The 12,057-nt window shown below is 40.5% G+C and overlaps 1 protein-coding gene across 4 annotated transcripts; it reads left to right on the forward strand.

The window, feature by feature from the left end:
- The first annotated feature begins 403 nt into the window (after nucleotides 1–403).
- LOC100821466 (DNA-directed RNA polymerases IV and V subunit 2) lies at nucleotides 404–10,899 on the forward strand. 4 transcript variants are annotated; one of them, XR_002961089.1, is made up of 9 exons: nucleotides 404–680; nucleotides 1,790–2,442; nucleotides 3,045–3,251; nucleotides 4,115–4,995; nucleotides 5,092–5,383; nucleotides 6,248–7,198; nucleotides 8,094–8,365; nucleotides 9,447–10,096; nucleotides 10,550–10,899. XR_002961089.1 is itself a non-coding variant. In XM_010242207.3 (8 exons), the coding sequence occupies exons 2-8, from the start codon at nucleotides 1,837–1,839 to the stop codon at nucleotides 9,946–9,948; spliced, it is 3,711 nt and encodes a 1,236-aa protein (XP_010240509.1). In that variant the 5' UTR covers nucleotides 404–680; nucleotides 1,790–1,836; the 3' UTR covers nucleotides 9,949–10,147. The 4 variants fall into 4 exon arrangements, 1 of the variants encoding a protein (XP_010240509.1); XR_002961088.1 differs by having other exon boundaries at nucleotides 9,447–10,122; nucleotides 10,550–10,897; XR_002961090.1 differs by having other exon boundaries at nucleotides 1,796–2,442; nucleotides 9,447–10,122; nucleotides 10,550–10,897.
- Nucleotides 10,900–12,057: the final 1,158 nt, after the last annotated feature.

A 12,057-nucleotide genomic window follows, 5' to 3' on the forward strand; every position in this document is an offset into this window, starting at 1 on the left:
CACTACAAATTAATACACCACCCTTTGATCGTAAATTCGTGACTCAAACTTGCCTAAATATGGATGTATATATTCTTAAAAAGCTAATATTTTGACAATAGGAAAGAGTAGACACTAGTATAAATAATTAAATATGGATTATAAAAGTGTAGAGTATAAATGATCAGTTAACCATTACGAATGATCTTAAGAACCATACCAGTAGTTCGTTCGTATTTATGTTAGCTGTGCCAAGGAAGAGAATCCAGGACCCAACCTTCCAGGACACGATAAAAACGTGGGTCCACCAAAAGTTTGCTGAAACATTTTTCAAAATTCCATTAGTTTCGTAATTCTCGTAACGGTAATAAAACACAGCGACCCAAATGGATCCACCTCTCCTTCCCATTTGGGCCGCTGGATCTGCTCTCCCTCCCCTGATCACCCTCCCGCCATGCCTCCACTGACACCGCACCGCAACCATTTCTTTCTTCTTCAGTTCTTCTCCCATCTATAAACCCTCCCGTTTCGGGCTAGAACCCTAGAACCCCCCCAACCCTGGCCACCCACCCTCGGGACGGGAGCTGCAGAGCCGGGGAGCTTCGAACGCCGGGACCCTCCTCGCTCGGGCGGCCGACCTAGGGTTTCGTTCCCCCGGCCGGGCCGCCGCATCCGTCACCGTCCGTCCTACTCCGCCGCAGGTATACGCCTGCTCCTCCGCTGAGGAGCCTCTCCGACAGCGCGCGCCCCCTTCCAGTTCCCTCCCACCCAACATTTTGCCTCAGCGAGGGCATCACGTATCCTGCGATCCAAAGCCTCCGAATCCCCCCGTTCCCTCTTCCACCGAACCACATAATCTCGAGGGTTTTCTTCTCCGTCATTCAGTCGTCCTTGCCATGCTTGCCTGCTCTACTCGACTGACGTGGAGTGGGGATCCGTCCGGAGTTGATTGACTCGTTTCGTTGGTAGTGACGTACCCTAACTTGGTTGGATTGTTCGGGGAGTGCTGCTCTGTTTTTTTTTTCCTTTGCTGTAAACCATTGTTACTGTTGTGGAGTAACGACTGCAGTTTACCAAAAATTTGGGGGTTCGACTGAGACGGAACCTGCCTGTAACATTGTTTGCTTGTTTCATCTGTTCATTTCTTATATATTCTGCATTCCTTTGTATTGATGAATAGTTACATTGCTGAGCCTCCTAGATGGGAGGATCTCTTCTTTGTTGTTTTGGCAAACGCCGTTTGACGTACTCCAGTGCCCTCAGTTCATGAACCAAGATGATTGTGAGCTAGGGTGGGAGGATATGTTTTGTGTTGTTTTGGCAAACATTTGATGGCTTCCAGTGCCCCAAGTCATGAACCGCGATGCTTGTGACCTAGGGTGGAAGGATATGTTTTGTGTTGTTTTGGCAGACATTTGATGGCTTCCGGTCTCCTTAGTTTGTGTACTGTGATGGCTGTGAGCTCGGGTGTCAACTTGTTTTCTCCTTATGTAGTGATGTTGGACTGAGTTATGTAGGGTTACTTTTATTTGCGCGACCAGTTACTAGATATTTTGTGGTAGTTAATTAATCAGTGCACTGAAAGCCATATGCTTCTTCTGTTGTCTTGCCAAGATTGATCTATTCACCTTTTGAGGAAATGCCACATGCGTCCACGCGTGTACATGTGCCCCATGTATTTACCATTTATGGTTAACCATTTTGATAATTCGACTCGTATTCATTGCTGTAATGTATATGCCATTTTTGCTATCGAGATTATTAGTATCTAATTTGAATTTTCTGAATGATGACTTTGTGAATTGCCCAGTTGCAGTACTTGACAGGGTATTAGGCTATTAGCTGCCTTTGTGTGCGATGGAAGATATACCAAGGGGCAGTGGACACTCAACAAATGGCACTGAGCCTGAGCTGGAACCTATGATACTGGATGACGATGGGGAGAGCAGATCCCGTACCATTGATGATTCAAATGAGCAGTCTTCTATGGGTATTGACAGCGATCGGTCTTCCATGGATGTGGATATGAAGGGGAAATCATCCCTGGATGGTGACGGCAAAGGAAAGTATTCTTCCGAGTCACATGAAGAATTTCCAATTGACATGAGCTTGACAAGTCTAGAGAAGTTTTGCAAGGAAGCATCTAGGTCATTTTTTGATGAAATTGGTCTCATTAGCCACCAGATAAATTCCTATAACGATTTCATCTCGCATGGGCTCCAGGAGCTTTTTGATTCGCTAGGCGAAGTGACTGTTGAGCCTAGCTATGACCCTTCAAAGAAAGGACCAGGTGGTTGGAGGCATGCCATCATCAAGTTTGGGAAAGTGAAACTACAAGAGCCTGTATTCTGGTCTGACAAATGTGAGGACAAATATGAGGAGGCACTCAAGCTCAAACCAAGACACGCTCGCCTCCAGAATATGACATATTCCTCCAAAATGGAAGTAGAAATGAATATTCAGGTAAGAAGACTTCATGTTCCTTATATGCTATTTACTTATCATTTATGTTCTTATGTATTAAAATTTGTGGCACATGCATGCAATCTGTAGAATCGATGCCCCAAAGTTACTTCAAATTGTAAAATGTTTTGACATGCACGCCATGATCCTGTTCTTAAACGCTGTTGACAAGACACAATTGAGACGTCATGTTCTCATAAGCTGGATGTCTATGTACTGAACTTATGAAGCTGACCCCGTCATCTTTTATTTTATTAGTCATTTTATTATCTGGCACCCCAATTAATATAGAGCAAAATGGTCCAATGATACAACATGTAATGGAGCAGTCCAAGAACAGATTATTGCTTGATGTTCCCAGAATAGCTCAGCAGTCAGCAGCATATCTATTGCAGATGCCATTGATGTGTGCTAAATATTTTATGCACTTGATCCTGGCTGAACTATGTGCCAATATATTTATTTACTCCAATTAACTCCGTGCTGATTTGTCTCATATTGCAAAATGAATTTATGGCATCGATATCGGTGTACCCAGATTTGCGCACTTAGGATTACAGGCATAGTCAACCGACTGACTGACATTTTATAAACTGTAACAGGTTTATTCTATGGAGAAAAGTGATAAGGCTAAAACAGAGAATGATCATTTTGGGCACAAGAGGGATATCATTAATGAAACCCATTGGGTGTCTGTTGGCCGCCTTCCAGTTATGGTCAATTCAAATTTATGCTGGCTGCATAAACTTGGGGAAAGTGACTGCCTTTTTGATTCTGGTGGATACTTTCTGATCAAGGGAATGGAGAAGGTATTACTATATTGATCTATCTTTGCTTACTCCATTCTTTAATGTATCATGTTGGCGGTGTTGCACTATCACATGTTAAAAACACTTTTGTTTTGTACACTAAGATGGACTACAGAGTTGTGAGCTTTTCAGATCTTAATTGGGAAATCATATATGCACCCTGCTTTCTCTAATAAAAGAAGAAACCCAAATTTCTAATCTGAAGCATTAGTACCAAAACATAAGTACGAGGCTTTTCACAAATATTTGTAATATACACATGGAGTGCTATCAAAAGAGCTAACTTAATACCCCGGAAAAAAAGTGTTAACTGCCATCTGAATTGATCTCCTTCCATATGTTGAACTCTTATGCACTAGCCATCAGGAAAATGTGATCTTGATAAGCTGCAATCTGTTTATTAGAACCATGTGACAGGATTTAATTGGACCAGCTAAAATGTCCTTCGTTTGTTACGGATAAAAATAATAATACGGTGTGATCACGTTAAGCCACAATTGCTGGCTTATTATGTTCCATACTTTAGCTACACCACCACACCTACCCGAGTAATGCCTAGAGTGTGACAGGATTTAATTGGACCAGCTAAAATGTCCTTCGTTTGTTACGGATAAAAATAATAATACGGTGTGATCACGTTAAGCCACAATTGCTGGCTTATTATGTTCCATACTTTAGCTACACCACCACACCTACCCGAGTAATGCCTAGAGTCCTAGACGGCGCATGCCCATATATGTTGTGCTTCTTAGGTGGTGGTTACGATAGTTTGGGTGACTCACTATGTTCCAGTTAGTTAATTTGTTACATATGTGGTGTGCTTCTTTTATCTCACTATGTTTCCATTGTTGCTAACCCTGCAGATATTTATCGCGCAAGAGCAAAGATGCTTGACCAGGATTTGGGTTGATGATCGGCCTTGCTGGACTGTCTCTTATATGTCTGAAATCAAACGAAAACGCACATATGTAAAACTAATTGATTCTACAAAGAGCAATGATTTCAGTGAGAGCAAAATCATCTCCATTTCCTTTTTGTATGCCAACATGCCAGTTTGGTTAATGTTTTTTGCGCTAGGCATATCATCTGATAAGGAGGTATTTGATATAATTGATTTCAAAGACTCTGATGCTTCTGTTATCAACATGATATCTGCAACTATTAGTGAATCTAATGAACTGTGTGAAGGCTTCCGTAAGTCCGATAAAGCCCGCCAATATGTTGATGATTTGGTCAAGAGTTCAAAATTTCCTCCAGCAGAGTCATTTGATGATTATGTTGCTAGGTTTCTCTTTCCTGGTATAAGTGGGAATAGGAATAAAGCATTTTTCTTAGGTTACATGGTCAAATACCTTCTAATGGCTTTTACTGGGAAGCTCAAATGTGATAATAGGGATGCTTTCCGGAACAAGAGGTTGGAGCTACCTGGTGAATTGCTTGGAAGAGAACTTCGGGCACATCTTAGGCATGCAGAGAGACTCATGGTTAAGGCCATGCAGAGAGATCTGAATAGTGACCGCGATTTACAGTTTCCTCTGGGCTATCTTGATCCTACAATTATCACTAATGGTATAAATCGTGCCTTCGCTACTGGTTCTTGGTGTCATCCCTACAAAAGAAATGAAAGATGCTCAGGAGTTGTTGCAACGCTAAGGAGAACAAATCCTCTTCAAATGATGTCAGACTTGAGGAAAAGTCGTCAGCAAGTTGCTTATGCTGGGAAAGCTGGTGATGCAAGATATCCGTAAGTAATTTCATAAACCAACTGTTTTGCACACTTGCATGTCCATCTTATGTTTTGTGCCCTAATGTAAACTAACCTGGAGTAAAATCCTTGCAGCAATCCATCCTACTGGGGAAAAATGTGTTTTATGTCCACACCTGATGGCGAAAACTGTGGACTTGTGAAAAATCTGGCTGTTACTGCTATTGTTAGCTCAAGAGTGGTACAACCATTGATTGACAGATTTGTTTCTTGTGGAATGAATAAACTCGATGAAATTCCTGCTGGACAGATTCCTAAAATGGACAAAATCTTCCTGAATGGCAATTGGGTAGGATCCTGTACTGATCCAGCTTCATTTGTCATGCGTTTAAGGTGCATGAGACGTGGCAATCTGATTGATCCACAGGTTTGCTCTCTTTCCCATGGTTAGAACTTGGAAGCTTTTTCCCATTGTTTCCCCCCTAGATGTTTGATGTCTAGGTTAAATTGTACAAACCATGTCTAGCTGAACGAGAGTTGCTAATGAGTAATGAAGTTTTGGAGGGGTCAAATCTGCATGCATACTAATCATGTACTGGTGTACCTTAAAATCTAATGAGCTTGCATATGACAATGGTTTGTCCATATCTTGTTACTTCTACTGTGCAATTTTGCAGAGCATCATGATGCTCTGTAGTATATATTTTGTACTTCACTATTTCTGGAGAACCAACATTTTACATGGTTCGGTCAAATGTAACCGAGGTTATAATCTCTTCCCGTTGAATGTATTCAATTATTGTGGTGTTGTTTAATTTGTCAGGTACCATCTCCCTAATTTCCTTTTTCTACGTCCTAAATTTTACTAAGCATTTCTTTTTTGTTGCGTATCAAAATTTAGGTATTTGAGTAATTAGTTTTAGACTAATGATCTGGTGCACAATAATGGAGATACTTGTTGCTAAATACTCCCTCAGTTCCAAAATGTAGGGCGTATAACTTTTTTGTTGACTGAATCTTAATGCTTATAAAGTGTCAAACCAACATACTATGAAAATATATTTCAGAATGTATCTAATGGAACTCATTTGGCAGTTGGCACTGTAGATGTTAATATTTTTTTGTTATATGGCTAGTCAATGTTTAGAAAGTTTGACAGTCAACAAAAGTTATACTCCCTACATTTTGGAACAGAGGAAGTATGTTTCCCCCTTGTGTATTATGTGTGCTAATGTTTCACACCACAATGTCTTTTGTAGTATTGCTTATGTTTCTTGTTCCATCCGATTAGGTTGAAATCAAAAGGGACAAGCACCAAATTCCTGGGGAAGTACGAGTGTTTTCTGATGCAGGGCGAATCCTCAGACCTCTTCTTGTGGTTGAGAACCTAAATAAAATTAGAAAACCGAAGGATGGTTCATACTCTTTTCAGGCACTAATGCAACAAGAAATAATTGAGTACATTGGTGTTGAAGAGGAGGAAGACATACTATGTGCCTGGGGAATCAGGCACCTATTTCCGGGCAGTGGAGAGGACTTTTCTGGTTATACTCACTGTGAGCTAGATCTTTCTTTTCTGCTGGGATTAAGTTGTAGTCTTATCCCTTTTGCAAATCACAATTTTGCTCGAAGGGTACTGTACCAGTCAGAAAAACACTCACAGCAAGCTATTGGATACTCCACAACAAATCAACTTACCAGAGTCGATACTCTTTCCCATCAACTTTACTACCCTCAGAGACCCCTTTTCAAAACAGTTACAGCTGATTGTATTGGTAGATCTGATTATACTATTGGAAGAACAGATGATTTTGCTAGGCCAGAATATTTCAATGGACAAAATGCGATTGTGGCCGTCAATGTTCATCAGGGATTTAACCAAGAGGACTCTCTGGTTATGAATAGAGCTTCTCTTGAACGGGGTATGTTTAGAACAGAACTCATCAGGAGCTATAAGGCAGATGTAGAGACCAAAGAGCCCGCCAAACGATTGAAACTGAAGGAAAAGGTAGACTTTGGTAAAATGCAAAGCAAGAGAGGGCGGGTTGACAGTCTTGACGATGATGGATTACCGTACGTGGGTGCAAGTCTTCAGAGTGGTGATATCGTCATTGGGAAAGTGTCGGAATCTGGTGAAGACCATAGTATCAAGCTGAAGCATACTGAAAAGGGAATGGTCCAGAGAGTGCTGCTCTCAGCCAATGACGAGGAGAAGAATTTTGCTGTTGTAACTTTAAGACAGGTAAATCTTTAATAAAGAATAACTACTTCCTATCCATGGACTCAAATTTACTAGCAATTTTATTCATTTTATAAACTGTAGAAGTCTGCATCTTTGTGTTATGCTCTACAGATTGATTGATAGAAACCAACTGGAACTGAAATGTTCTTAGTAGGATTGCTTTCCTTTCATGTGCCTAATAATATAGCATGACCCAGTGAACTAGTGAATTGCTGCCTGAGGGGTTCAGTCATCATCAAGCACTTGAAAGAATGTTGTTGTATACTATTTTTTTTAACTTTTTAGTATTCCCTTTCTGAAGCCCTAATTTTCCTACCCTATTTTGTTGCCATGTAAAAGGGAAAAGGTATTACCAAAAGTTTTCTCATGCCACTAGTATTTGTGAAAGAAAAAAGACGCACATTGCGTGCTGTGCAAAAAAATAATAAAAACAAGGGGAACACAGTTTGTTTTGTGCTGGCATAGCGGCAGATGGGTCCAAACGGGCAATTGTGCTGGCAGCTCAACTCTCATTTTTCCATGTTCATAAAATCTCCTATTGCTGTTATACTCCCTCCGTCTCATAGTGGTACTATGTCAATTCTCTCCTCATATTAAGTGCCGAAATATTACATGTATCTAGACGCTTTTTAGGTATAGGTACATCCATATTTAAGCAAATTTGAGTCACCTAATATGGGATGGAGGGAGTACATGATATAACCATGGTCATGGTTAACTAAGTGACCTACAGGCATCCAGGTGGCCATCAGGTGACTCGCCTCAGGCGGGTGAATTAGTAACCTTGATCATTTGCATCATGTAGTCCCATGTTGTTTTTCGTGTCTTCACATTCACAGAGCTTGTGTTACCTTAAGATGGTCAATAAGGTTTTGTTGCCAATCATATTTTTCAGGTTCGGTCTCCTTGCGTTGGAGATAAATTTTCTAGCATGCATGGCCAGAAAGGTGTTATTGGTTTTCTAGAATCCCAGGAGAACTTCCCTTTTACTTGCCAAGGAATAGTTCCAGATATTGTGATAAACCCACATGCCTTTCCTACCCGTCAAACTCCGGGCCAGCTGCTTGAAGCTGCTTTGGGGAAGGGAATCGCTCTTGGTAGTGCAATGAGATATGCAACACCGTTCACCACAGCATCACTTGAAGTGATCTCGGAGCAATTGCATAAGTAAGTGTTTCCTTATCTGAATTCAAAAGCAGCCTCTCTTGGTGCACATTGATACAGTGGTGTGATATCTACTGATTTGAAACAGTTGAGTACATTGCAGTTACCTTCTATTAGTTGAACTTTGTAATTATCCAAGCATACTAGTATAGTTTAAGTTACATTTCTCGTGAAATTTGTACATCACTAGCATGCCCTGTTATCTTAGTATCTTATACATTACCATATAGAGAGAGCAGAGGACAACAGTGTAATGTTACAAGTGAAACAAGCAGAATATCCTGCACAACTTTGCTGATAGTTTCATTCTGATATATTGATCAATTGGGTAAACATATGATTCACGTTTAGTCAGGTCTGTGTTGAAGTATAAGTGAATTGCACTCCTTTTCCATCAGCTTGAGCTTTTGGGTGAATTAGTTCGGTGCATGAAACTCAATAGTCTGTACTTTTGGTTTTATATGTCATAGTTTTGTTTTCCTAATGTAGGGCATGTTTCATATTGTAGCATTTAAACTTCTTGGTTGACAGATTGCCACTCAAATTGACTTATAGATTTTGTATGGTTGGCATAGCCAATTACATGTGATTAAGCACCTGCATGGTATGACAAACAATCATATAAGTTGTTCATATCTAATCATCATACAACCAGTCGACGGCAATGGTAAAAATGACATTCACTGTTATTATAGCATAGATAGCATAGAGGTTGTGGTGGGAACAGAATCCCATAAATGTATCAGTTAACAGAAATTGAACTGCTTAGCTCAATCATCTGAAATATTTTTTCCATTCTTCAATCTCACAGGTAGTTATCATATCTATATTCTTTTTTTCTAGTTTTGCTTCAAATGGCAGAAGTACATTGCTTTCTCTTTACTTCTATTATGTATCCTTATTTGCTCTTTTCAACTGAGGCATCGTACGGTTACTATTAAATGTGATCCGATGTGAGTCAAATTGCATAATTTTGCACAAAATATCTTCTAGCAATCACGTAATTTAGCTATTTGTTCAGGGTACAGACTTGCACAAGTTATTGCCTTGATTTCCAAAATTGATGCATCTCGTTGCATTTCAGAGCTGGATTTTCAGGAGGCGGTACTGAAAGTGTTCTGAATGGCCAAACTGGCGAAAGGATGCACTCATTGATTTTCATGGGTCCCAACTTTTACCAGAGGTTGACGCACATGGCTGAAGACAAGGTAAAATTCAGGAATACTGGGCCAGTGCACCCTCTCACAAGGCAACCTGTGGCAGACAGGAAAAGGTTTGGAGGAGTGAAGTTTGGAGAAATGGAGCGTGACTGCCTCCTTGCCCATGGGGCAGCTGCCAACCTCCATGAGCGGCTCTTCATGCTTAGTGACTTTGCACAGATGCACATCTGCCAAACATGTCAGCGGGCTGCAAACGTTGTCATGAGGGCTATCCCTGGAGGAAAGAAGATCCGAGGCCCATACTGCGGATTCTGCCGGTCTTCAGAGAATAAAGTTAGGATCGCCGTGCCCTACGGTGCAAAGCTGCTCTACCAGGAGCTCTTCAGCATGGGGATCTGCCTCAAGTTCAAGACAGAAGTCTGCTAGACTTCCGTCATCGAATTGTGATGTATATATAGGTTACCAATGGCTATCCTCATGTAATGTACAAAACCCCTTCTGACGGTGGTGTTTATATCAGCGCGAGTGCCGACACTTTCTTCTGTATAATGAGTCATAAACAATGATGCAAAAGGTAAATAATTCCGGAGGGTCTTGCAGGTAAGCCGGCCATTTTCTCATGCAAGACGGTAGTTTCATTATCTAACAAAAAGTTCAGTACTTTGGTTTATGACAATGCCAAGAAAAATAGTGCTATGAATCAAATTATAGCCTACTAGGTACAGTTCCTTTTTCAAAGCAGAATCCCCCTTTATCTACAACGTTCCATGTAGTTCTGTGCATGATAACCTTTTCTATTAAACCTATCATTCACGCTAATTTAAAAGTGCAAAGATGTGATGTACCTACCCAGTGTCTCCGTGCTAATCAAGTCTCTGTTGTCCTGAGGATCTGCTCACATATACTAATTGTTCCTTTTTTTGTTACATATACTAATTGCATTTTAAACCAATTGTTTTGGGCTGCTCAGCTGATATAAACTGCAGCTCAAATGTTTTAATGATTTCTCTTTTCACCTTTGCTTCAGGCTATAAATACACACCTTACAGAGATACTCTATCCAAGGCAAGTGATATTCATGAAGGAAGAAAAATGAGGATATACATTCTTCAAATGCTAGTTACCCTCCATAAAAAAGTCATGCCAATGAATCTGATAGCCTCAAGTTGCTGTTCATGGGACACATTTGTTTTGAATCAATCACTGGATAATCTAATGTTCCTTATAGTGCTTCAAGGATATGTATAATGAAAAATCTGCTTCCATGTTTTGCGTGGCTGAGGCGAGATTTGCTGGATGCCTATAACTAATCTTTTTTTCTGAATGAGACCATGAGTGTATTAATGTTAGCAGTAAAGGTTCACATATTAATGTACACTGCACTGCAATTTTTTGCTCTTCCATGTGATTGTGACATGATAGAGAACAAAGCTATTAACATGTCATCTCGCAAACGCACTGGGCCTCCCATCCCATTCCAAGATATAAGCAACAGCCATCGGTGCCTACTAAATGCCTCATATTATTTTAGTGCAATGAACGCTATTGTTTCTGACCTGCAATATTGGTGCATGTGACTAAGATCAAGCTAAGGAATTAAAAAATCAGAGGAACAAAGAATATTATGCACGTAATAGAGATCATATTTTGGCTAGACGGCGTGAAGTCAACAAAAATAAACAAGCTTCAGCTGCAATTACCAATGGCACGGACACCGTGCCACATACACCCTATCCATTTCACAAGGTACTGTTCATAACCGCATTCTTTTATATTTTAAGCTTAAGATATGAAGGGGAGCCTTGGCGCAGCGGTACAGCTGTTGCCTTGTGACCATGAGGTCACGGGTTCGAGTCCTGGAAACAACCTCTTGCAGAAATGCAGGGAAAGGCTGCGTACAAAAGACTCAAAGTGGTCGGACCCTTCCCCGGACCCTGCGCAAGCGGGAGCTACATGCACCGGGCTGCCCTTTTTTTATATGAAGTGCATATTCCATTTTTCTGCATCTTGGAGAGATTACTTTGCATTTGTGGATCGATTTTATTTTCAGCATATTCTGGATTGATTTTATTATGCACATTTGACTTCCACTTGTAAAATGTTGAGAGAAATTTGAGATACTCTAATTTTAGATCAAGGTCAGACTTGTGGCTCTCCTTTCCTCTTAATAAGGATGACTCGAGTTGATATATTTTTTTTTTCATCTCTGATGTTGTATCTATAATCATTTGATGCTAGCAATATTTGTTTTCTATTTGCAGGTATGGTGCCAGCGGAGCAAAAGCAAGAGGATGCAGGAAATGTACTATACTGTGACAGTATGAACTGGCCCTGATCACCATGGTACCGGTGGTTTTTTTTTCTGTCTCTTTTCTAGCAGTGTTCTGGCCCAGACCATCCAGACCACTGCTCATAAGGATTGATGGTATCAGTTTCAACAAGGATACCAGAGGTTTTTTTTGCTATGCAGCAAGTAAGAGTTTCACCTATTGAAGCTCAACACTGAAACTCAATTCTGGTTTGATGTCAAAAGTT

This window comes from Brachypodium distachyon, chromosome 5, assembly GCF_000005505.3.
Source record: "Brachypodium distachyon strain Bd21 chromosome 5, Brachypodium_distachyon_v3.0, whole genome shotgun sequence".
Classification (NCBI taxonomy): domain Eukaryota; kingdom Viridiplantae; phylum Streptophyta; class Magnoliopsida; order Poales; family Poaceae; genus Brachypodium; species Brachypodium distachyon.

What these genes read in the sequence shown, in the direction of transcription:
- LOC100821466 (XM_010242207.3), top strand. Translation starts at nt 1,837, where the DNA reads ATGGAAGATATACCAAGGGGCAGTGGACACTCAACAAATGGCACTGAG. An exon ending in TGATCAAGGGAATGGAGAAG is followed by an intron (nt 3,252 to 4,114) that starts GTATTACTATAT and finishes CTAACCCTGCAG; the next exon opens with ATATTTATCGCGCAAGAGCA. An exon ending in CTGTTGTAACTTTAAGACAG is followed by an intron (nt 7,199 to 8,093) that starts GTAAATCTTTAA and finishes CATATTTTTCAG; the next exon opens with GTTCGGTCTCCTTGCGTTGG.